Here is a 25621-nt window from a genome sequence, read left to right as displayed (position 1 = left end):
CAACTCTTCCTTGGGCACTACTGAGAGGGAAGGGCTGCCTTTTCCCCAGGCTATTTGTGAGCCCCCACCATTGCTACCCTTGCAGCCTGACCTCCCTTTCTGCCCCTTAGCCAGACCCCAAGCCTTGGCATCGCATGCATACAGCTTTATTGCTGCAATGAGAGAGATTCTGCTCTGCCCCCCTCCAGATCACTCTTCTGTGTCGCTCTCCGCCGTCATGCTCTGCAAGAGGGGCAGCGACATGGAGTGTTTCTCTGGGTCAGTCAGGCTGCCGGTCGAGGTGCCCAGCGTGGGTCGGGGCTGCGGGAAGAGCCATTTCCCTGGAATAGATATGAGACCCATTACAAACTGGCTTCTCTATATTTCTCCATAGTGTTGGTGGCGGGGAGACATTCATTCATCCATCCCTCCATCCAGCCATCCAGCCATCCCTCCATCCATCCTTCAATCCATCTTTCCCTCCATCCATTCATCCTTCCATTCATCCCTCCATCCACCCATCTCTCACTCCCTGCCTCCTTCCATCTATCCATCCATCCATCCATCCATCCCCTCCATCCATCCCTCCATCTGGGAGATTTGTCCCTCTCCAGCAGCATTCCCACCCAGCCCCATTTCTTGATTGACATTCAGGGCTGGTGGTGGTGTATCAAAGGCCCTTCCAGCAGAGGATGGGAGTGGGTTCAGTTCTGGGATGGTGGTGGTCAGTCTTCAGCAGAGAAGGGACAGGAACCATGGTGGGAACAAGGAGTCATAGGGGCAGCAACCCACCCCCAACACCAGCTTCTCCCCACCCCATAAAGGCAGATTTTGTGAGAAGAGGCACTTCCTAATAGCTTGAGACCGCAGGCAGAGGCAACTCTGGGAGTGGGGAGTCAGTGGAGTGGCCAAGCTGCTCCAAATTCTGAATCTTTAAATGAAGTCATATTGGTTAGCTCTTTTACAGTTTGGACCAAACCCCAAAGTGGATTCATCCCCACCCCACTGACTCTGTGACCCTTTGTTCCTCCTCCCCCTCTCTTGAGGGTAGCAGTTAGCCTCCATGCCCAGTTTGGCGACATCCGTAATGGGGTCTGGTTGCTGGCAAGAGGGAATAGGGAGGTGGCCTCTAAGGATGGAGCACATGGGCAAGAAACAGGGCAGTGTGGGCATGGTGATGCTAGAAGGAAGAGGGGCTGAGGATTGGCTGGGCCTGAGGATGTCAGGGATGAGCTTCATTGGCCCAACAGAAGGGCATGTGGGGTTGAGCCCAAACCTGGGGTGACTGCCTAGGAGTAAGCCCCAGCCAGCTAATGAGACTGACCCCTAACATGGCTCACAAGCTTCCAGGATCAGAGCTGGGTGCATTCCACGTCTCCAGCAATGAACCCAGGTGCCCCATCAGAGGGAAGGAAAAGGATCCCTACTTGGAGCATTTGGGGGCTGAGAGGGGGGGTCTTTGGTGCTTCTCTCTTGCTGCAGTGGAGTGAGTGGGAACCATCTGAAGACCTGGCTGGGTGGGCATGGGGACCACCCTGGTGGTACTCCTCCATTGTCCTCCGTTAGCCTCCATTGCATAGAGCTTACCCTGGGCATTGCTTGTAAGGCTCCCTCTTTCCCAGCCAGGCCTTCCCAGATCCCAAGTGGCTTCTCCCCAACTTCCAGCCGTGGCCCTGTGGGTCTCTCACCTGCCAGAGTCCGTGGGGGCCTGCCCAGGGTTCTCCATCGCTTGCGTCCGGCCACGGTCCCCTTCTCTCTGGCCAGGAGCGGATCCTTCGTGGGCATTGCGGGCATTATGGGGGTGGCAGTGGGGGGCTCTAGCACCGCCATCCTCACCCAGGCGGCTTTGGCAGGAAGGCTGTGGCCCATGGGCTTCTGGGAGCCCAGCACGCCCTTCCCACTGAGGGCAAACTTGAGGCAGGAGAAGGCCACCGGGAGAGGATGCTCGTGGGTGAAGATGCGGTGGGTCTCCCCTTGGGTAATGGCCAGGCTGAGGCTGCTGCAGTAGAAGACCTCGTAGACCACGTAGATGCTGCTCTGCGAGCGCAGCCACGGCAGGTCTGGCCGCAGGGCCACCAGCCCTGGCCGCAGCACCAGGAAGGCCACCTTCTTGTGGACACCAGCCATGGTCAGACGGATGTGCCGCAGGGCTCCTTCCACCAGCCGTGTTTCCTCGTAGCGGGACTCACCCCGCACCCGGGCATTATACTCACGAGTGCAGTGGGTCAGCTCCCGGGGGCCTGTGCCCGCCTGCAGCAGGTTCTCCAGGGGCCCGACGGGCACCAGGCACCGCTGGCGACGCAGGAGGGCCTGCCCCAGCTGTGGCTTCTTGATCAGCACCGTCAGCAGGTCATAGGAAGCGGCATCTTCCAGGAAGGGTACGGGAACCACTGTAGGCCCAAAGCGCTCCTCAATGACCTACCCAGACAGAAGAAGACAGACATCACCATCCGGTGCATTGACACTCAAGACCCTGTCCTCTCCCACACATATCATCAGTACTGCCACTGCAGAGGGAGCTGGGTATGTCTAGCTGGGAGGAAATAAAATAGTGAAATCAAAGGCTTTCATGGCTGGCATCCATAGTTTTTTGTGGTTTTTTGGGCTATGTGGCCATGGTCAACAAGGGTTTATTCCTGACATATTGCCTGCATCTGTGGCTGGCATCTCAGAGATGCCAGCCACAGATGCAGGCAAAACCTCAGGAATAAACCCTTCTAGAACATGGCCATATAGCCCGAAAAAAACACAAAAAACTATAGATATGATAGTGCTTTTTAAATCTCAAAAGGGATGTCATGTCAGAGATGGAGCCAGGTTGTTTTCTGCTGCTCCAGGGAGTAGGACCGGAATCGATGGATTCAAACAACAAGAAGAGAAATTCCACCTAAACATTGGGAAGAACTTCCTGATGGTAAGAGCTATTTGATAGTGGAAGACACTGCCTCAGAGAATGTGGACTCTGCTTCTTTGGAGGTTTTGAAACAGAGGCTGGCCATCTATTCCAGGGAAGGATTTGATGGTGTCTTCCTGCATGGCAGAATGGGGTTGGATTGGATGACCCTTAAGGCCTCTTCCAACTCTTTGATTCTACAAATCTCCTGGAGCAGAAACAGCAGAATAAAGTGCCATGGAGGATGGTGTAATCACTATCCTCAGAGGTTTTTAAACAGAGGCTGGATGGCCATCTGTCAGAAGTAGTGCTTTGATAGTGTCTTCTCTGCATGGCAGAATGGGGTTGAACTGGATGGTCTCTTGGGGTTCTCTTCCAACTGTAGAATTCTATGACTCTATGAGTTGCATGCAGGGGAGGTTTGCTCTGTTATGACCCTTCCTTCCCTCCCTATTGAGAAATAGAGGATATTCTTCCAAGGTTTTGCCCAGATCTTCACCCTCCTTTCAAAGGGGTGCCCCTTGGGCCCCTACTCGGTCCCCTTCCCAGCCCTTTTGGAGGGACTCATCCTCTCACCTTGTCTCGAATCAATTCCCAGTTGGCATCGGCCTCGCCAATCTCCAGGCTCTGAGGGCAGCTACCGTCCATCTTGCTCACAACTGGACGAGGCCTCTGGGGGTCCAGGGGGGTGGCTGCAAAGGATGGGCATGTGTCCTGGCATGGGCGAGGAGGAAGCTGGGTACCCAGTCAGTCAACCAGTTGGTCAGTCAGGGGATGATGGGAGGATGTGTTCGCCTTCCCCAGCCTGGCAAGTAGCAGCAAAAGCTCTGGGGGTGGTGTATCTGTATGTGTATGTGTGCCTGTGAGGTCACAAAGAGTAGCCTGCCTGCCCCCCCCTTCCCCCCCCCCCCTTGCATAGGGCTTTATGGTTTCCAGACCCTTCACCATTTTAGTTGCCCTCCTTTGGGCATGCTCTAGATTCTCAACATCCCTTTTGAACTGTGAAGCCCAGAACTGAACACAGTATTCCAAGTGGGGCCTGACCAAAGCAGAATGGAGTGGCACTATTACCTCCCTTGATCCAGATACTATACTTCTATTGATGCAGCCTAGAATGGCATACCACAATGTTGTGAGTTCAATCTCAGGGCTCCAGGGTTGACTCAGCCTTCCATCCTTTTGTAGATTGATAAAATGAATCCCCAGCTTTCTGGAGGCAATTGACTTACAGATTGCAAACTGCTTAGAGAGTGCTGAGTTCACTATGAAGCAGTATAGAAATGTAAATGCTATGGCTACTTTATTTGGTAACATTCTACATTTTTCCAGAATGCCCTACATTTTGCGGTGCCTTGTCCTTCTTTGCGGTGATGACGCCTGGTCACCCAGAATGCGACGTGCCCCCAGCCCTGTTGTCTCCCAGGGGAACAGACTTTGTTCTGCATTGCCACAGAACAGCAACCGTGAAACATGAACCAACCGCATTGCAAAATATTGGCTGTAAGCAGCAGCTGTGCCAGCCCAGCCTGCCTGCACCCAGGGGCCAGCGCTGCCATCTGATCTGGCAACATGATGCCTCTCAGCTTCATTGCTGCTCCTACACACACACATGCATGGCCTCCACCTTCCATCTCATCTGTGTCGGTCTGGGGCCCACCAGAGCATCTTTCCTGAAGGTCTAAACAGTCTCCTGGGGGCCACAGGGACCGGTGAGTGGCTGTTGGGGCCCTGGGGCCCTATTGCCTGCTTTTTACTCCCCACCACAGAGCCCCACAGGGAGGGCAGCCCAGAGGGCAGATCCTCATGGGATGTCATCCATCCTCTTGGTGTCATCTAAGGTGGCTGCAGCTGCTGCTTCTCTAAACATGGGAGCCCCTTGGGGCGGGCAATGCAAGGGAGGTGTTTTATGGAAGGAGAAAGACTATTAAGTGAGGGGGAAACCCAAATGTGTGTGGGCAGTTTCCATCGCCAGGTGAGACGGTGCACCTGCTTCACCTGTGGAAGGTGCCCCTTTTCCTCTCTTTCTCCACACTGGCATCTCCATCTGCTAAAATGGCGTCTCCATCTGCTTCTCTGCCTGAGGCTCTGGGGCAGAGAGGAGGACTGACAGTTCAGACAGGGTTTGTTTGTTTTGTTCTTCGTTTATTAAAGTATTTTTCTCCCTCCCTCTTCTCCTGAGCAGATAAAACAATATAAACCATTTAAACAGTTTCGAATTAGAATTAGTTAAACAATTGAGGTGCTTTAAGTGAGTGAATTAAATTGATTAAATTGATTCTGAATGAATCTTGAATTAAAGTAAACTAAGCTAAAAGGAAATTGAAAAGACAGAATTGGGAGAAAGAAGTGGAAATAATTGTAAAGGAGAAAAGCTTTTAGGTACAAGACTTACAAGCAAACATCAAGACTAAGAACCTTATCGCACTCACAATTTTAAACATTTTGGGGACAGAAGGAGGACGCTTGTGTGCGCGCGCGTCCTGCAGAAAACGGAGTTTACCGCACACAAAGACGTCCTCCAAGAGGCCCCGTTCCGTCCCCCAGTGCGCACCCGTTCACATCCTGTTCTGACAGGCGTGATTTTTGCCTGATGGATTACCAGCAAAAAATGGCACCCGTCAGGACTGGATGCGAACGGGTGCGCGCCGAGGGATGGAACGGGGCCTCTTGGAGGACGTCTTCATGTGTGGTAAACTCCATTTTCTGCTGGATGCGCGTGCACACGAGCATCCTCCTTCAGTCCCCAAAACGTTTAAAATTGTGAGTGCGATAAGGTCCTAAATGATAGTAACGAGTAATATAGGAAACAACAAGAACTCATGTCTTGACCCAGTGCCAAAAAGAAACCAATGTTGGCTTCCAAGGAAGCTGAGAAGACCTTCTTCCATTGTATTGCACCTTGCGATGGGACCAGAGGAGGGTCCCTTTGTCAGATCTCAGGTAGGTCTGTTTAGAGAACCCAGCCAAGATACCCCCAAATGGGATGAAGCAGGATCTGCAGGGGGACCATCCTGAAGCAAGACATGAGAGATGAGAGAGTCCTGCTTGCCTGGATCAGACCCCCGTCAAGGTCTGCCTGACCCACGAAGGCTAAGTTTCCATAGTCAGCGCTGTGAAGAGACCATCCCATTTCATCCCCTTCCCATTCATAGCATCCTAGAGTTGGAAGGGGCATCCAGTTCAGTCCCAATCAAAGCCCTCCCTGTGACAGATTGGAATCCAGCCTCTCTTTGGCAGTGGTGGTTCTTGGCTACATCCTAGAACCCTGGAAGTCTTCAGGAAGACACCGCAAGGGTGGCCCTGTTGTTATTAACCAACCTCAAGTCAACCTCATGGCAATCCTGTGGATGAAACATCTCCAAGCCTCCCTGTCCTCCACTGCTCTGCGTAAGCCTTGTAGATTCAAGCCTGTGAACTCCCTGATTTGAGTCTATCCATCTGGCATACAGTCTTCCTCTCTTTCTACTTCCCTCCACCTTTCCTAGCATTATTGTCTTTCCCAATGATCCATGCCTTCTCAGGATGTGGCCAAATTACGACAGCCTCAGTTTGATCAACTTGGCTTCCCAGGAGATCTGTTCAAGGACCCATTTGTTTATCCTTTTGTCCGTCCACGGAATCCTCTGCACTCTTCTCCAGCACCACATCTCAAATGAAGGGCTTTTCTTTCTATCTGCTTTCCTCACTGTCCAGCTTTCACATCTGTACATAATCGTGGGGAATACCATGGATGATACTAACTTGAGTGTCCATCTATATAATCACTTTAAGATTGTTGCTAGTTCTTTCACAGCTGCCCTCCCTATTCTTAATCTTCATCTGATTTCTTGACTGCAGTCCCTGTTCTGTTTGATCCAAGGTATGAGAATTCTTTTTACTATTTCGATTTCCTCATTGCCTAGGCTGAATTTATGCAGGTCCTTTGTGGTCATGGTTTTTGTTTTCCTTATGTTCAGAAGCAAGCCGGCCTTTGCACTTTCTTCCTTGGTAGGAATGAAGGTCCTACCATTAGGCAAAAGCAGAAGGATAGGAAGCAACAGCAAAGTCCTGGGGAGCAGCAGAGCCCAGAGGTGCAGCTGCAAGGGGTCAGAATAAGAGTATTGCACTCCTAAATAATAATTCTGCCCACACTGCAATGGAACATGGGCAGAAGAGGAGGTGGACCCCAGTCTGTGGGAAAGCCATGACCTCTTCATTAGGATATGTTCTCCCTCTCTTTTTCTTCCTAGCTACCTGCTACTCTGCCTGCCCACCGTACAGAAGATGGAGCTCGTCCCTCCAGATCACAAGTCCTTGGTGTTGGCACTAAGCTCAGCCCGGGATCAGCTGAAGGCCCTGAGAAAACAGGTGGTGGCAGGGCAGGGTGCTGCCCAGGACTCCATGGAAGATGCCTTGGCTGCCATCTTGCAGGCAGAAGAGCAGCTATGGGCATATGCCCGGGCGACGAGGGAACGGCTGCAGAGAGAGCTGGTGGCCATCCAAGAGGCCAATGAGGTGGCAGCACGTGCATATGGGGCTCGGATCCAGACCCTGCAGAACCGCCTGAGCACCTTTCATACCCGCCTTCTAGCATCACCAGAAGCTGTGCTGTCCGTGGAGATGGTCCAGGAGGCGGCAGACCTCATTGCCTGCTGTGCCCATCTCACCCTTACCTTGACCTGGGTCCAGTTCATGCCCCAGTTGGGAGACCTGGCCCTGGGGGAGCTCCAGAAGGAGGATCGAGCCCTGAGCCTGCCCCCAAGCAAGAAGGAAATGGGCAAGGCCAGAGAAGGGCAGGGAGACTCCCCAGTGCCCAAGGAGGTTGGCAAAGGGTCTCAGTCCCAACCAAATGGCACCTGGAGTGCTCCCCAGGCAATAGACCCCCCTGAGCCCCTGACTGAGGCTGGTTTGGTGGAGACAAACAAAGCAGAGGGAGCACTGCCAACTACTGAGAAGGCAGAGAAAGGTGAGATGGATGGAGAAGACCCCAAAGGAGCACTGTCAGGGGCAGTGAATTCCACCACTTCCTCTGCCACTGAGGAGATGCCAGGGAGATGCCTTCTGGTGGCTGGAAGTGCTGATAGGGCAGTATCACCACCACCGCCACTGAATCTAAGGGGGACACAGAACCCTGCTTCCTGCCCAGCCAGTGCCCCAGGCACCTTGCCCCTTGAGCCTGGCACCCTCTTCCATGCCACCCCAGTCTGGGTCCAAGAAGACAACTCTGATGCCAGCAGTGTGGAGACAGGGGCATCCAGGCTCTGCAGGGACTTAGCCGTTCTGAGCAGCCGAGTGCCCTCGGCCAGAGAGCTGGCCTTCCCTCGATGGGCTTCGGCAGAGTGCTTGGGGAGACTGGCAGGAGGGGGTACCAGGAAAGTTGGAGGGTCCCGCTTGGGGGGCAGTTGCATGGAGCTGGTGGAGAGGGGCTTGGCTGTATCCCTGGGGAAGACCCGTCCAAGTGAACTGCTCCTGGCATCGGTTGTCCCTCCCAGCCAGGATAAGGAGCAACAGCCGGAGACCCTAGGCCGTGCCAAATGGGTGCCCACCCAGTGTCCACAGACCCTGCTCCGATGCCCACCTGACCCAGCCCCACCCTGTGACCAACTGGTGGGCCAGTGGGGCCAATGGGGCAGCCAGCAGGGGCAACTCAGCCTCCCACATGGCCTCTGTGTGGTGCCCGCCGCTGGCACCCTCTACGTGGTGGACTTTGGGAATCGGCGGCTGCAGGAGCTGGGAGGAGGCGGCCAGGTGCTACCCCTGAGAGGCAAGGCCTACTTCGACGTAGCCCAGGCTGGAGGGGGTGGCTTGGCACTGACCAATATCACCCGGTGCTGTGTGGAGGTCTACAGCCCCCAGGGCCATCTCCTGCAGGCCCTGAGCGAGGGTTTCCAGAGCCCCCGGGGCATCGCTACCAATCCCCGGGGGGAACTGCTGGTGGCTGACACTCGCTTGGGGGTCCTACATGTCCTGGTGGCCTCAGGGAGCCAGCTGGTCCGGCGTGGCACTGTGCCTGGCTTCCACAAGCCGTACCTGGTGGCCACCAACAGTCAGGGGGAAGTGGCAGTGTCGGAGCGGGGTCTGGACGGCGGGTGCTGTGTCAAGGTGCTTGGGCCCACCTGGCAGGTGCTGCGGGTTCTGGGGGTCCGCAGCAGCCCCCCTCTGCTCACCAACCCCTGGGGGGTCTCCCTCGACGATGCCGGGAGGGTGCTGGTGGCCGACTGGGGCCGCCACGTCCACTCAGTGCTCTGCTACCCGCGTCAGGGGCGAGGCTGGAGAGTGGTGACCAAAGGTTTAAGCAGTCCTCGGGGGATCGCCCTACTTGGGGAGCATCACCTGGTAGTGGCAGACAGCATGCACCACTGCCTGAAGACCTTCCAGTACCGCTGAGGGGGGCTTTGTGGTGGCTGCTCCCCCCGAGGGTAAGTGGAACTCCCTGCCACTGCTCCCCTTCCTCCAGCAGCAATAGCAATAGCATTTCCATTTCTATACCTCTTAATAGTGAACTCAGCACTATCTAAGCAGTTTACAATCTGTAAGCCAATTGCCCCCAACAAACTGGTACTCATTTCACAGACCAACAAAAGGATGGAAGGCTGAGTCAACCTTGGAGCCCTCTGGGATCAAACTCACAACTTTGTGGCTGCAGTACTGGCAGGCAGAGACCTTGTTATTCCTACTGGCCTTTGAGTGTTGCATACTTGTTCAAAGTGTTGGGATTTTAAACTCTGTGTATGTGTGTGTTATGTACCTATCCTGCAAGAGCTACATTGGCTGCCTATTCACTTCCGAGCACAATACAAGGTTTTGGTTACCTATAAAGCCCTAAATGGCTTGGGCCCAGGGTACTTGGAGGACCACCTCTCCCCATATAATCCGCCCCGCACCCTCAGGTTGGTTGGGAAGCATTTGTTGAGGGTTCCTAAGATGAGATATATCTTGTCCTCACAAAGGGCATTTTCTACCTCGACCCCAAAAATCTGGAACTCCCTTCCTGACAAGCTCCGCTCTGCCACCTCCCTAGATCTTTTTAGGAAGAAACTTAATACCTTTCTTTTCCAACAAGCTTTCCCCCATGTGTCCTAATGTTATGCAAATGTTTTTATCCAGCTAGCTTTGTTTTTGTGGTTTTAATTATCTGTAAGTTTTATAGTTTGTAACTTCTAATGGGATGTAGTTACTATTTTGTTGATAATACGTGTTATGTTGGGTTTTTATATTGTATCACTTCTTGCTGTACACCGCTGTGATCTAATTTGGAATAGCAGTATATAAATAATAATAATAATAATAATAATAATAATTTTTTTTATTATTATTCAAGTCATTTCCAGTTTATGGCAACCCTAAGGGTTTCCTAGGCAAGTTTCTTCAAAGGGCGTTTGCTATTGCCAGCCTCTCCGACTGAGAGACTGGGACATGCCCAGGGTCACCCAGTGGGCTTTTGTGGCTGAGCAGGGATTTGAACCCTGGTCTCCAGAGCCTCCTTGTGCCCCTTGTCAGCAGAAAAAGTGGCATTCAAATCAATAAAGACATGCTGCGCAAAGCCACAGGTGCAGGCGAAATGTCAGGAGTAAATTCTCCTAGAACACGGCCACATGTTCCCCCCACAAACTCTTATGAGTGAGTTTTAATGATTGTGTTTTAACTGTGCGTTTATGCGCTTTTAACTGCGTTTTGTATTTCAACACGCTGCACCCCACCTCAAGCCTTGAAGAGGTGGGAAAGAAATAAAATGTATTGTTGTTGTTGTTATTATTATTATTAATCAAGGATCTTCCCCCTCTGACAGCAGTGGCAAGCTGGCCAGAACTGGTTTTTAATGTGATTTTAATTGTAAATGTTTTTATGGTATGTGTTATATGTTATGTATTTTATATTGCTGTACACCGCCCTGATTGCAAGAAGGGCGGTATAAAAATAAAACTATTATTATTATTATTATTATTATTATTATTATTATTATTATTATTATTATTTATTGTAAATGGCCAGAATCCTCTATCACAATCCACAATGTTGTTGTTATGTGCCTTCAAGTCGTTTTCAACTTATGGCGATCTCAACCCAAACCGATCATGGGTTTTTTGGGCAAGTTTCTTCAGAGGGGGTTGCCTTCCCCTGAAGCTGAGAGAATGTGACTCGGCCAAGGTCACCCAGTGGGTTTCCATGGCCATGCAGGAAATCGGACTCTGGTCTCGAGTCACAGCCCAACATTCAAACCACCGCATACTACAATACACAACTTGGATTTTGACAGGGAAAAATGTAGTGTACTATACTTGGGCAGTAAAAATGAAATGCATAGATAAAGGATGGAGGACACCTGGTTTAACAGGACAACATGTGAAAGGGATCTAGGAGTCATAGTAGACCACAAGTTGAACATGAGCCTACAGTGTAATGCATCAGTTAAACTGTCCAATGCAATTCTAGGCTGCATCAATTGAAGCCTAGTGTCTCTCAAGGGAAGTCATAGTGCTACTCTGTTCTGCTTGGGTCAGGCCTCAGCTGGAATAATCCTGTGTCCACTTCTGGGCCCCACAATTCAAAAAGGCTGTGGACAAGGCCACCCCCACCCACAGCCCCTCTTGCATTTGGGCACGCAGCCTTGGGTGCTTGTGGTGCAGGGTGACCAGATGTCCTAACTGCAAAGGAGGCCAAGGCACTGCAAAATGTAGGACATTCAAGCAAAATGCAGGGCAATGCAAAATGAATGCTAAAAACACACTAATATATACACATATAATTCCCTGCTTCTTAGTCATGCTCCAAATGGAGGCCTTTTTGGAACTCCTCCTGGAAAGAAGGTGGAGATGTGGAACATAACCTGGAAAAGGAGGATGTCTGGTCACCCTGTTATGGTGGTTCTTCCGCTGACCTCACAAAGGCAGAAGCCCTTTTGGGACTTGAATGCACCATCGACACCTGCATCTTGGCATTCCTCCCAATCCCCAAAGAGATTGCAGACTCCAAAAGTGGCAGAGTTGGACTTTTACTGGCGACAGCCATTCTGCAAAACACAACACAGGACCCAAGGCAGCCCAGTGGCAACAAGGACCACCATCTGCATCAGTGCATGCCCCTTGCAACCCCCCACCAGTAGGCACAAGAATGGCACAGGCTGCAAGTAGAGTGGCAGAGGACGGAGGGGAGGCACATGACAATTGGGGGGGGCTACCCCAAGTGGCAGATGGGGCCCTCCCCTGCCCCTTAACAGACTTTCTCTTTTTTTTGGTATCAAGTGGTTCCCAAGTCACTTGTGGCAACTAAAGTTAGTGATAAATACAGAAACAAAGGCAGCTTGGTCACAGCACCAGGGCCAGCATACAACATAGGTCAACATGAGCCCCCTTCCTTCCCCACAGAATAGGCTTGGACAGAGGCCAAACGAAGGTGGCAGTTTACACACAACTATTTGCTTCTTCTGCTAAAATGTTACTACAGATTTTAGGGGCTTCATCTCATTCATGATCTGACCCAAGGCTGGAGGACCTACCTTCTGCCCCTGGTCCTCCAGGTTCATGGACATGCAGCTAGTGAGGCTACAGGGAAGGGAGACAGTCTGGCCGCCCATTGGGCACCATCTTGCCATGTGCTTTGAGAATGGCTGCTGCAGAAAGGAGTCTAGGGCCCATTTCTGAATTGTTGAGCTAATGCTACCATGCAGTACCACATTTTGGATCCAAGCAGGAGGCACCAATTCCCACCTTGCATCTACTTTCAGACAACCACAAACCAGGCACAGTTGCTTGAAGGGCACCCGTAACATCCTCAACCCTCAAAATCCCTACCAAACAACTCTACTCTTATTTGGTGCCATCTTCCATTATACCACCCAGTGCCCCATGCAGAGCTGCTTCTGGGATACACAATGTGCAAAGCGCCAACTATTGGTGTGGGCACAGAGTGGGATGGGACTTGGCTCCTTCAGACTGGCCACTGTTTGGTGCACTGCTGAGTGTGTGGCAGGTCCAGCCATGAGAAGTCTGGCTCTGGCCATCCTGCCTCCCTGCTTTTGGCTGCTGAGACCCTGGACAGCCTTGGCAGCCTGTTACAGGGTGGGCAATTTCTGTCTCCTCTCCCGGCCTATTTTTAAGTGGTCCCATGGGTTTGGGGGAAAATAGGGCTGCCCTTTTTGCAAAATGCTGGGCAAACACACCTCAGACTCCAGACTTAAGAACCAAATGGGGTGGGTGGGTGCTGCTTCTTCAGGCAAGTCTCAGCACTGACTTACAACCCAGCAGGAAAGCACAGACTGGGCACAATTGGGTGAAGGGCATTTGCAACACTCCTCCCTCGCTCCAAATTGCACCCATGTTATTCTCTTCTTGGGGAAGACCCTGTCCTGGGAATCTGTGTTGGAGGGGGATCAATTCACTTCTCTGTGCTTGGGAGGAATAGCAGGAATCAGGAAGGAATATGAGGAGGACCAGACAATTAATGCCCACCCACCCCAATGTCCGCCCCCTTCACCTGACACTGGTCATAGGCCTGCCTCTTTCATATCACTGGCACCTCTATGGCAGACAGTCTCTGCTTGGAATAAGTCCTCCATGAGGGGCTCTTGCAAGAGTTGCCATATCCATGAGATACCCCCCTATGGTCACCCCCCCTCCACTGGGTCCTCCATGGACCACCTAAGGGCTGAATAATGCCAGGGAGAGAGCCCACCTGTTCTTCATCCCTAGGAGACCTGTGCCACCCTGGTATTGCCTAGAGATCTCACCTGTCTGCCTGCTGCCAACCTATCCCCTTCTCCAGAGGGTGATTTAGAGGGGTGTCTCCTGCTTGTACTCGTAGCCACACGTGGGGCCCTCAAACTGCAACTTGATGGCAGCCTTGAGGTGCAGGTGAGGGTCCAGGTTATCAATGGAGATGAGGGCCCCTTCTCCTGGTTCCCCTTTGCCAGGCTTGGGCAGGGGGTGGAGGGCAGTGGCTGCCTGTCGCCGGCGGGGCAGTGAATGCTGCTCAACCTGCTGGGTGAAGGTGAGGCTGTCAACGGGCACAGTCTGGGCCGTGGCCAGGGAGTGGAAGGTGGAGGAGGAACCCTGGGAGTCCTGGGACTTGTCCCGGTCACCCACCAAGGAGTCCAGCGACACCAAAGGGGGGCTGTTCTGCTCCTTGACTGGTGGGAGGAGGCTTCCGGATGAGCTGCTGGAAGAGCCTGCCTGTGGAGAGGCTGGAGAACCTCGGTGCCGTTCCAGCAGCCTGAGGATGGCCTGGTGGCCCTGCCTGGTTGCCATATGTGCCGGGGTGCGCCCTGCCTGGTCCAGGACCTGGGGGTTGGCCCCGTGCTCCAGTAGGACCCTCACCACCTCAGTTTGGCCCTCCTGGGCAGCGATGCCCAGCGCTGTGGCCCCCTGGTTGCAGGCATGATCAGGCTGGGCCCCGTTCTCCAGCAAGAGGCGGGCGACCCTGGCATGGCCACGCCAGGCTGCTAGATGCAGGGCTGAGCGGCGCTCCCCATCCAGGGCATCTACATCAGCCCCATAGCTGAGCAACAGACGAGTGGTCTCCTCCCGCCCTTGCCAGCAGGCTACATGGAGGGCAGTGCGGCCCTGGGTGTCCCGTCCCTCCAGACCAACCCCATTCTCCAGCAGCAGCTCGGCCATCTCTGTCCGGCCCTCAAGCACCAGGAGGTACAGCGTGGGGCGCCCCTCCACATCCGAGAGGTTCACCTCTGCCCCCTTGCGCAGCAGCACCTCTGCCGTGGCCTGTTGCCCACCCAGCATGGCCAGTGAGAGAGCTGATAGCCCATCCCGCCCCCGGTGGTCAATAGGGGAGCCCCGTTCCAGCAGGAGCCGTACTGTGTCTGTGTGGCCCTCCTGGGCGGCCAGCATCAGCGGGACCCGCCCGTCATGGTTCGGCTCACCCACACGGGCCCCAGCCTCCAGCAGGGTAGCACAGGTCCGGGCATGGCCCTGCCAGGCGGCCAGGTGCAGTGGGGTCCAGCCCAGGCTGTCCCAGTGGTTCTCGTCCAAGCCTCGCGCTAGCAGCGCTCGCACCACTGCCTCGCTGCCCATCCCAGCCGCCACCCCCAAAGCAGTCCGACCCTCACTGTCCAGCACATCCACAGCTGCCCCCCAGAGCAACAGAGTGTCCACCACTGCCCGGTGACCCATGGAGGCTGCAGCAAGGAGCGGGGTGCAGCCAGTGGCATCAGTCTCATCCACATCGGCCCCAGCTTCCAGCAGCAGCTCCACTACATCCACGTGGCCCTCGTAGGCAGCCACCAGCAAGGGGGTCATCCCATCCCGGTCAGCATGTCCAGGGGAGGCCCCATAGTCCAAGAGCAGCTCAACCACCTTGGCGTAGCCACGGCTGGCAGGGACACAGAGGGCTGCTACAGAGAGTGCCGTGCGGCCATCTACATCGGCGTGGTCCACATGAGCCCCATGTGCCAAGAGCAGGGCCACAATCTCCCGGTGGCCCATGTAGGCGGCTGCGATAAGGGCTGTCCGCCCCTCCGTGTCAGCTCGGTTGACATCAGCACCATGCTCTAGCAACGTGGCCACAATGTGTTCGTGGCCGCCCCATGCTGCTGCCCGCAGGGCAGTCCTCCCCTCTGTGTCAGCACAGTCCACATTGGCACCTGCCCGTAGCAGCACCCCAACAGCCTCACTGTGCCCACCCCAGGCTGCTGCCCGCAGCGCCGTCCACCCCTCACGATCTGGCCTGTCAACCTTGGCACCGTGGCTCAATAGGCAAAGTAGGACCTTGGTGTGGCCCTGGCGGGCAGCCAGAGTCATAGGCGTCTGTCCGTGTCGGTCGGGAGTCTCGGTTTGTGCTCCACGTGCCAGGAGCAGCCCTGCCACTTCGTGGTTGCCACTGTGGGCGGCACTGGCCAGCAACGTCCTCCCATTGAGGTCCCGCTGCTCCACGCTGGCCCCATTTTCCAGCAGGAGCCGGACAGAGTCCTCACGCTCCAGGGCATGTTGAAGGGAAGGGCCCGGCCCCTGGTTGCCCAGACGAGCCCCTGCCAGCACCAAGAGCTCCAGCACAGCCGGTTCCACGGGTCTCTCCTCGCCTGACTCCAGGCAGCCCTCCAAGGGGGCCCCACACCACACCAGCCAGAGTGCTAGCTGCCAGGGCTCCAGGCCCAGCTCTGCCCGGAGAAGGTGGTAGGCCAGCTCATGCACCCGATTGGGACCCAGAGCCGGGGCCCGACAAGAGGCACTCATGGCCAGCGAGGCGTGCCCATGGGCAGGGCGGCAGAGGTACTTCTGGGTGCAGTGCTTGACGTCACAGAGCCACTCGGCAAAGCTGGCATGGAAGAGCAGGCAAGTGCCATCAGGACCTGTCTGTAGAAGGGGATCCAGGGCCCCCAGCCGGCCCTCAAACTCCTTCCAGGGCAATGGCCTGCGCGTCCAAACAGCCGCATAGAGCTCCTCTGGGCGCAGGGGCCGAGGTGCAGCCAGAAGCGCATCCAGCAGTGGGCGGACAAGGGTGAACTCGTGGCCGGGAAAAAGGCGCTGGCAGAGCCAGAGGTAGAGGCCAAAAAGGGTGCCCGGGATGTGCCGTGCCTCCCAGAGAGTGACCAGTTCGGCCGCCACGCCATCCAGGACCCGCTCCAAGTAGAGGAGGCAGCCGTTGCTCTTGATGTGAAGCTGGCTCAGGGCCTCAGCAGTGGGGCGGGTCAGGTGCCGCCGGAGGGCTTCCTCCTGCCCCAGACGGGCCAGGATGTACTGCTGCACGTCGCCCACCACGGGCTCCCGCCTGAGGTCGTCCAGGCACAGCCGCTGGAAGCCTGCGGGATGAAGGAGAAAGGAGGGTGAGCAGATGGCCCCAAAGATCTCCCACCCTGCAAAACAAACCCGAGGAGATCTGGGGCTAGACGAGACGACAACCCTCCTCAAAGCTACATGGCCTGAATCCTGTTAGTCCCAGGAATAGAATCATAGAGTTGGAAGGGATCCCCACGAGGACCATTCAGTCCAACCCCCTTCTGCCATGCAGGAAGACACTGTCAAAGGCCTTCCTGCAACACATGGCCATCCAGCCTCTCTTTAAAAACCTCCAAAAAAGGAGGCGTGGTGGATTCTTTTTCTTTGGAGGTTTTTTGTGGGGGTTTGATTGTGTCTTCCTACATGGCAGAATGGGGTTGAACTAGATAGCCCTTGGAGGTCTCTTCCAACTTGAGGATCCCAGGCAAGCTCCTGCCGTGCAGGAATTTATCAATGATTTGGATGAAGGATTAGAGGTCATGCTTATCAATTTGGCAGATGACACCAATAGCTAATACCCCAAAGGACAGGATGATAATTCAAAACAACCTGAATAGACTAGAAAGCTGGGCCAAAGCTATCAAAATGAACTTCAGCACAGAGAAATGTAAGGTACTGCACTTAGGGCAGAGAAATGAAATGCCTAAGGATGAGGGACACCTGGCTGAAGGAGAGTGATATGTGTGAAAGGGATCTAGGAGTCCAAGTAGACCACAAGCTGAACATGAGACAACAGTGTGATGCGGCAGCTAAAAAGGCCAATGTGATTCTAGGTTGTATCAATGGAAGCATGGGATCATTACAGACGGGCACCCTAGTACGCAAGGAGCGCATACTAGAGTTAGAAAGGGGTGTCCTTTCCGGATGCCACCAACCCTAATATAAGCTCGGCGCGTCCAAAATGGCGGCGCCCATTCAAGATGGGCACCGCCATTACGACGTCATGAACGCGCCGCCTCCAAACGGGGCAGTGCGGACGTGACGTCTTTGCGCCGCACGAGGGCGCAGAGCGCCCTTTTCGCAGCGCACGAAGGAGCTCCTTCCGTGATTTGCGTTGCTGACGCAGCCTTTAGACAGCTGCGCCAGCGACGCAAAGGAGAAAGGAGCCGAGCGGCCCCTTTCTCCTCCTCCCCGCCGCCGTCAGGTGTCCTTGGGGCTTGAAGCCCCAAGGACACCCCTTTCCAGGCCGCGGGGAAGCGGCCTTTTGCTGCTTCCCCGCGGCCTGGAAAGCGGTGGATCGGGGCCTCGGAAGCTGCCACTCTGGCAGCTGAGGCCCCGATCCGGCAGGGAAAGGAGCACCTACAGGCAACCCCAAAGGGGCGGTCTGTAACGCGCCATAGTGTCTAGATACAGAGAAGTAATGGTGTAACTCTATTCTGCCTTTGTCAGGCCCCACCTGGAATAATACTGTGTCCAGCTATGGGCACCACAATTCAAAAAGGATGTTGAGAAACTGGAACATGTCCAAAGAATGGCGACCAAAATGGTGAAGGGCCAAGAGGTGATATAATAGCCCTGTATTAGTATTTGAAGGGATGTCACAGGCTGAAAGAAGCTTGTTTTCTGCTGCTCCAGAGACTAGAACACGGAGCAATGGATGCAAGCTCCAGGAAAAGAAATTCCACCTTAACATTAGGAGGAACGTCCTGACAGTCAGAGCTGTCCAACAGTGGAACACAGCCCTCGCTTTGAGAATGGTTGAGTCTCCTTCTTGAGAGGTGATTCAGCAGAGGCTGGATGGTCATCTGTTGGGGATGCTTTGATTGTGATTTCCTGCATGGCAGAGGATTGGACTGGATGGCCCTTGTGGTCTCTTCCAACTCTATGATTCCACAACAAGGTTCAAGGGCAACCTTGCACAGCAGACCCTTTGCCAAGGGGACTCTAGCCTTGCCCTTGCCCTCCCCCAGACCCTTCCTTACCAGGGAAGAGACGTAGTACCCCCTTGCTGTGGGATCGGGCTGTGCATACCAGGAGCAGCCAGGGGGGCAGCAGCTGGAGATGGCTACCCAAGAGTTGGGCGATGGTCCGGCTGGGTCCTGGAGGAGGGGCCCGCTCCCCCTCGCAGTCGCTTTTGCCTGCGTCCAGCGCGTCCACCACCATCAGGAGGGGCTTCGGCGGTGGAGGAAGGTCCAGCAAGGGGAGCAGCACGGCTCTGGGGAAGTAGAGAGAAGAGACACGGTGTCAGAACTAGTGGCAACCCTCCCCAGACTCTGAGCATTAGCAGAAAGCTCTATTGAGAAGTCAGAAAGGTCCATCTAGTAAGGCATCCTTAGACAGAACTGAAAACCCAGCACACATGCATCAAATAAAAGTAGTTGAAAAGCCTCAACCTGTCCAGAGATATACCTCCTTAACATGATCTATCAAACACAAATAGGAGGCAGGAATAAATATTGGATAATATTTTTGTATATGACCTCCACAGCCAGAATACGTCTGGCACAAAAATGGAAGACGGAGAAAGCTCCCACTATTGAAGACTGGATGATCAAGTAGATGGAGGCTATCGGGATGGATCAACTGAGAAGAATTATTGAAGGGGAATCTTAACGAAACGTACGAACGAAGATGGCAGATATTTCTAAATTACTGCGAAAAACACCTGGGGGTTTGAAAATCAGATAAACCGGCATAGAATACAAATAAGCCAACCTTAACATGAGAGACCCTCTTAAGAAGCTAACGTGAATCTAGAACATTTGAAGAACCGTTAGATCACAAATTGTGCAAAGTAGAATAAAGTAAATTATTCTTTTACACTATCTAAATAGCGTAAGAAGAAGGAAATGAGCTTGGTTTTTGTTAGGACTGTCAATTTATGGATTACAACACTTAAATTAGCACATATTTTGATGTATATAAAGCCTACAAGGAGAACAGGGTTGAGTGGGAAAAGGAAAATAGCTTGTTATATGGGTTAAGCATGGTTACATGGGTTTAAGGCTTTCTTTCTTTCTTTCTTATCTACTTCATTTGAAATATAGTATTTTTAAAAATTAAAAGAGAGAGAGAGAGAGAAAAAGAAAGCCTTAAACCCATGTAACCATGCTTAGCCCATATAACATGCTAAAATGTCTCAGTTATAATTTCTCTATTAACTCTATCATTAAACTAATTTATAAAAACCTTAACCTGCCTCTGGTTTCTTTACTCTTGGAGTAGGCACTGGTGGTCTTGCCCCCTTCAATGTATATAGAACATATCTTTTACTATCCATCAGACAACTGTAAAACACCCCCAGTACAAATGCTCCCAAATACAATATCCATCAATATCACCAAACGGGACTACAGTTGACCCTCCACATTTGTGGCTTTGACTTTTGCAGTTTTGATTCATATGTTCTCTCCAGGAATCTCTAGCGTTTCCAGCACAATTCTGCCAGAAGGTGACCATAGGGTTGTGCTGGAGGACCTAGATGTTCCTAGAGCAAACACTTCTCTAGGCATTTCTAGGTCCTCCACCATGACTCTATGATCAACATCTGGCAGATGTTGACCATAGAGTTGCATGGGAGGACATGCGGATGCCTAGAAAGGTGTTTTCTAAGCTAAAAAGGATGGGGGGTATTTGTGATTTTTTTCACATTCCCAGGGGTCCTTCACCCCTAAACCCAGCAAATGTGGAGTGACCACTGTAGAAAAGAAACAAATCTGAAAGCATATTGCTATCTATACACTCATCCCTCCATTTTTGCGGCTTTGCTATTTGTGGCTTTGATTATTCACGGATTTTTGATTACTGTATAAATTCAACTATAAGTCGAGCAATGTATGCCAATATTGACCCTAAAATCTGGGGTCGAATTATACAAGGGTCAGTACAGTTACCGTGGCTTGAGATCGACTGGAGGACAGTTAACAACAACAACAACAACAAACAGTAATAATGCTCATAAAGCTCCTTTAAAAAGTAGCCCTGATCTCCCACTCTCCGTGCCTCAGCAGCGCATGCTGAAAGAGATGCAAGGCACCAGTGTGAGTGTGCTGCATGGAGTGATCCCCTTCTCAGTCCTAGCTCCAAACTTTTATTTCTCCGTTTTGCATTTCCCCATTTCCCCTCCGTTTTCAAACTCATCTCCAAACCTTTGCTTCTCTTCCTCCTCCTCCTCCTCCTCCTCCTTGCATTTCCTCCGAAAACCAAGCTTCTCTTTTCCTCCTCCACTTCCACTTTGAAGCCAGTCTTAAAACCTGTCTCCTAAATTCTACCCTCGACTTATCCACGGGGCATATCAAAAATACAAGATTTTGATCCTAAAACCTTCCCTCGATTTATACATGAGGTCAACTTGTACATGAATATATATGGGAAATATGTTCTCTCTAGGAATCTCTAGGTGCTCCAGTGAAACTCCAGGGTCGATTTTAACTAAAAGTTGCCCTGAAAGACCTAGAGTTTATTCCTAGAGAGAACTCTGTACTAGGCCTTTGTAGCTCCTCCAGCGCAGTTCTATGGACAGTGTCTGTCGGACGTTGACTACAGAGTTGCCCTGGAGGACCTAGAGATTCCTAGAGAGGATACTCTACTAGGCCTTTGTAGCTCCTCCAGCGCAGTTCTATGGTCAGTGTCTGTCGGATGTTGACCACAGAGTTGCCCTGGAGGACCTAGAGATTCCTAGAGAGGATACTCTACTAGGCCTTTGTAGCTCCTCCAGCGCAGTTCTATGGTCAGTGTCTGTCGGATGTTGACCACAGAGTTGCCCTGGAGGACCTAGAGATTCCTAGAGAGGATACTCTACTAGGCCTTTGTAGCTCCTCCAGCGCAGTTCTATGGACAGTGTCTGTCGGATGTTGACCACAGAGTTGCCCTGGAGGACCTAGAGTTTCCTAGAGAGAATGCTCTACTAGCCTTTGGAGCTCCAAAAGAGCACAGAGTTGCGTTGGATGACCTAGATATACCTAGAGCGAACAAATTAATAAAATCCATGAATAATGATCTCTGCAAATGTCAAAGCTGCAAATGTGGAGGGACGAGTGTATACGCATTGGGGTATGCATAAGTTGGATAATTCGTTAATTATACTACCAGAGATGGTTTAGATGAACATGTAGCAACAACGAAGATAAAATGAAGGGAATAAATGATAAAAACTCACTAAAAACTATGGATGCTGGTCATGAAAGCCTTCGACTTCACGAAGGGAAAAACGTATTTGCTGAATGACATTGGGGGTTGTAAAGGTGGAGGTAATGAGTGGGGTTTTTTGTTTTATGTGTGGTTTGTATGAAGACATCACAAAAATGCAAAAGGTTTGTAACATGAATATATGTCCGGGCGAAGGGGTATGGATGCGGAATGAGTATGTTATGGCATGTTATATCACATTTTAATACAATTGGTGGCACAGTGGTTAAAGGCCTGTCCTGCAGCCACTCACTCACAAACCATAAGGTTGCGAGTTCAATACCAGCGAAAGGGCTCAAGCTCGACTCAGGCCTGCATCCTTCCAAGGAGGTTGCCAAAATGAGTCCCCAGATTGTTGGGGGCAATTAGCTTACACTTTGTAAACCGCTTAGGGAGTATTTCAGTGCACTGAGAAGAGGTATAGAAATGTACTTGCTATTGCTATTGTGTTAAACTGGTAATAAAGATATTAAAAAATAAATAAATTAAGGGCAGTGGTGGCATTTCCGGGGCACCCCCTTACCTCCGGAAGGCTTCATCTGGGTCCTCCTTGCCCTCGGCCGTCTCCAGGGCCCGGCGGGCATCAGCCCGGCTCAGGCGCTCACGGTACCCAGGCAGCAGTGGGCATTGCTCAATCTGGGCCACCAGCCGGAGCAGGAATCCGCGGGGGGAGCGGGTGGCAGCATCGTGGGGCTGGCAGAAGTGCCACGCCAAGGCGCTCTCCCCCAGCCCTGCCCGGCGCCCGGCCAGAGAGGTGGGCCACAGGGCCTCTGTGCAGAGGGCAGTCTTGCCACAGCCTGGACCTCCAGTGATCAGGACTCCTCCACCACCCCCCTCCAGGCTGAGTGCCAGCCGGCCCAGTGCCCATTCCCGGCAATAGAAGGCCTTGCCCTGCAGCAGGCTCCCGGCGGGGTTCTCCATGCCCGGCCACAGGCATGGCGCAATCCCAGAGGCAGCAGCAGTGGTGACGGAGGCGTCAGCGGTGCCCACGGAGGCGCCAGGATTCGGTCCAAAGGCAGCCAGGAGTGATGCCAATGTGGGTGAGGGCAGTCCAGAAAGGCAAGGGAGAGGACCTAAAAATGGGGGGAGGGTGGAAGAGGGCAGTTAACAACAGCAAGAACTGCACTGGCTTTTTTAGCTGCCACAGCGCACTGCTGACTCATGTTCAAATTGTGGTCTGCTAGGACTCCTAGATCCCTTTCATACATAGATTATCACAGGAAGGAGATTGGGAGTTTATACCATGACTATCCCGGAACAATCACGTAATTACTCGAAATGATTTCACACAACGTTGCACAAAACCCGCCATTAAAATGGTCACAAAGAAGCCTTAATGCTTTTGGGATTTCAATGATTATGCATTTCTGATATCACTTTATTTGCACCATTGCGTGTGATGATCATTCGCCCCATTACTTGCCATTTTCGCTTTATTTGTGGGATGCTTTAAATGTGCTTCAATCTCTCCTTAATGCCGAAATTAGCTCCAGCGTGATAAGCTCCATAGTCCCCTTAAGCCAAGTGTCCCCCATCCTATATCTATGTGTTTCATTTTTACTACCTTAGTACCTTACATTTCTCCATGTTGAAATTCATTTTGTTAGCTTTGGCCCCGCTTTCTAATCCCTTAAGGTCATTTTGCATTTTAATCCTCTCCTCTGGGGGGGGGGGGGGGGGGAGATTTGCTACTTCTCCCAATTTGGTTCGATCTGCAAATGTGATAACCATACACCCTATTCTTTCGTTTAAGTCACTGATCATTTATCAATGACTTGGATGAAGGAACAGAGAGCATGCTGACAAATCTGCAGGTGGCCACCAATGACTCCTGCAGCCTGCCCCCGTTCTCACAGGTCCCACAGGCCATGGGGCACCCCATGAGCCCCCCCAATGCTTTCGCCGCACCTTGCCATTTGGCTTCTCCCTTCCCTTCCTTGCTGAGTGCAACCATGTGCTGCCATGTGCACACAAAGCAGCGGATGCTGATTCATCACCCTGAGCCTCTCCTGGGCCAAACCCATCGTCCCCGACTCCTCCCCCCAACATGCCGCCTTCACCCCCCCCACGAAGAGCTCAGAGCCCCCCCCCCAGGGGCCAAATAGGTCTGGGGTCTCTGCATCACACCTTTGGGGGTCTGTCCCTTCCCTCCTCCTCCACTGGAGCCCACTGCCCCTCAAAGCCTCCTTCAGTGCAGAGACCCTCTTTCTCTCCCACTCCCACATGGGACCCCCACCCAAAAGAGGGGCTGATGGTAGTCTGGATGCAAAAGGGAGGCTTCTCTTTTTTGGGGGGGGAGGCAACAGCCCCTCCCTCATGCAAGGCTCCTCCCCAAATTTGGGGCTGTTCCTTCCCCCTCAATCCCAGCCCACCCAACCCCTCAAATCCATCTCTGGGGTCCCAAATGCGGAAAGAGAGAGCCCTCCCCTGAAAAGGCCCCCTCCCCCTGGTACTAGGGGGCTTGCACCCATTGCCAGGGAAGTGCACCCCCTTTCTGCCTTGGACCGCCTGGGCTGGACAAGGAAGGGCCAAATTCAGTCTGGGGTCCCCCCATGAAGGACATAGAGTCCCCCAAGGGGGCCAAATGGGTCTGGGGTCCTTGCACTCCACCTTTGGGGGAGCGGTTCCCCTCCCTCCCTCCTCCCTTGGAGCCCACTGCCCCCCAAAGCCCCCAGACATGCACCACCAACTATGGGGGGGGGTCTGGGGGCCCCAATGGAGAGGGAGAAGGAGAAACAGCCCCCCCCCCAGAAGTGGGTTGGAGGGACCCCAGACCCATCTGGCCCCTGCCTCGTCCAGCCCAGGAGGGCCAAGGCAGAAAGGCAGAAGGGGGGATGCCCTTCACTTTCAAGGGGCGGGGAGGGGCAGGAAAACCATTGGGGGGTCTTTTTAAGGGAGGGGGTCTCTCTTTCCCCAGCTGGGAACCAGGGATGGGTTTGAGGGGTGTATTTGAGGGGTGGGATTGAGGGGAAAGACCCCCAAATTGGGGGGGGGTCTTGCATGAAAGGGGCTGTTGCAAAGGTCTGCCTCCCCCCCCCAAAAGGGAAGCCTCCCTTCTGCATCCAGACCAGATTTGGGGGGGTCCCATGAGGGAGGAGTGAGAAAGAGGGGGTCTCTTGCTGCTGCTGCTGCTGCTGCAGCCCTACCTGCCCTCTGCTTGCCTTGCAGCCGATCCCCGGAGGAGGAGGACAGCAGCAGTCAGCAGCAGCAGCCCACTTCCGCTCTCTGGCTTTCGATCTCTTTCGCTGCGGAAAAGGGAGGCGGCCCCAGGCTCCGCGGACCCAGCCCTGGCCCTAGCTCCAGCCTCTGAGCATGGGCAGAGTGCCAGGGCAACGGACCCACAGGCAGCCCTCCCTTCCCCCCCTCCCCCACCAGGCACTGTCCTCCTTTTCCCGGACAAGTCCTACATTCCCACCTCCTCTCCAGGAGGGAGCTTCCCAAATGTCCTCCATTCGGAAGGACCAGGCGTCCTCCCTTTTTGCAAGACATGTCCTACATTCCAGCCTCCTGGCCAAAGCGTCCTCCATTTAACCACACACGTCCTCTTTTTCTAGGACTTGCCCTACATTTCCGCCTTCTGTCCAGGAGCAATATTCTAAAATGTCCTCCCTTTAATTGTAGCAGAACCAAGAAGCATGCATTTATACTTATACAAGAGTTTTTATTTGGTCATGTCCACCATTTGTCTTGGATGCCCTACGTTTGCCGGTGCCCCTGGGCCTCCTTTGGGGTTATGAGGACACTTGTTGGTTGCCCCCTCTGGCCATTCCTTGGGCCACATCCCAGGGACTGATGCCAGCCACCAGCTCTGGCCAAAGTGGCTGGGGATGATGGGAGGTGTCATCTAAAAGCATCTGGAAGACACACACAAACACACACACACACCCTTGGCTGGGCTGAATTTGGGGAGGGGGCTCAG

At 53.2% G+C, this 25621-nt stretch overlaps 2 protein-coding genes across 2 annotated transcripts; both read right to left on the bottom strand.

The window, feature by feature from the left end:
* Window positions 1-137: 137 nt before the first annotated feature.
* On the bottom strand, window positions 138-3693 carry C3H11orf42 (chromosome 3 C11orf42 homolog). The gene is made up of 3 exons (XM_042460142.1): window positions 3449-3693; window positions 1668-2397; window positions 138-320 (listed from the first exon to the last, which is right to left on the bottom strand). The coding sequence occupies exons 1-3, from the start codon at window positions 3518-3520 to the stop codon at window positions 190-192; spliced, it is 933 nt and encodes a 310-aa protein (XP_042316076.1). The 5' UTR covers window positions 3521-3693; the 3' UTR covers window positions 138-189.
* Window positions 3694-11829: 8136 nt separating this feature from the next.
* On the bottom strand, window positions 11830-24944 carry LOC121926927 (ankyrin repeat domain-containing protein 50-like). The gene is made up of 4 exons (XM_042460321.1): window positions 24849-24944; window positions 22226-22775; window positions 18498-18730; window positions 11830-16598 (listed from the first exon to the last, which is right to left on the bottom strand). The coding sequence occupies exons 2-4, from the start codon at window positions 22621-22623 to the stop codon at window positions 13621-13623; spliced, it is 3609 nt and encodes a 1202-aa protein (XP_042316255.1). The 5' UTR covers window positions 22624-22775; window positions 24849-24944; the 3' UTR covers window positions 11830-13620.
* Window positions 24945-25621: the final 677 nt, after the last annotated feature.

This window comes from Sceloporus undulatus, chromosome 3, assembly GCF_019175285.1.
Source record: "Sceloporus undulatus isolate JIND9_A2432 ecotype Alabama chromosome 3, SceUnd_v1.1, whole genome shotgun sequence".
Lineage (NCBI taxonomy): Eukaryota > Metazoa > Chordata > Lepidosauria > Squamata > Phrynosomatidae > Sceloporus > Sceloporus undulatus.
The sequence above is the reverse complement of the archived record's forward strand: the minus strand, read 5'-3'. Positions and strand labels throughout refer to the sequence as shown.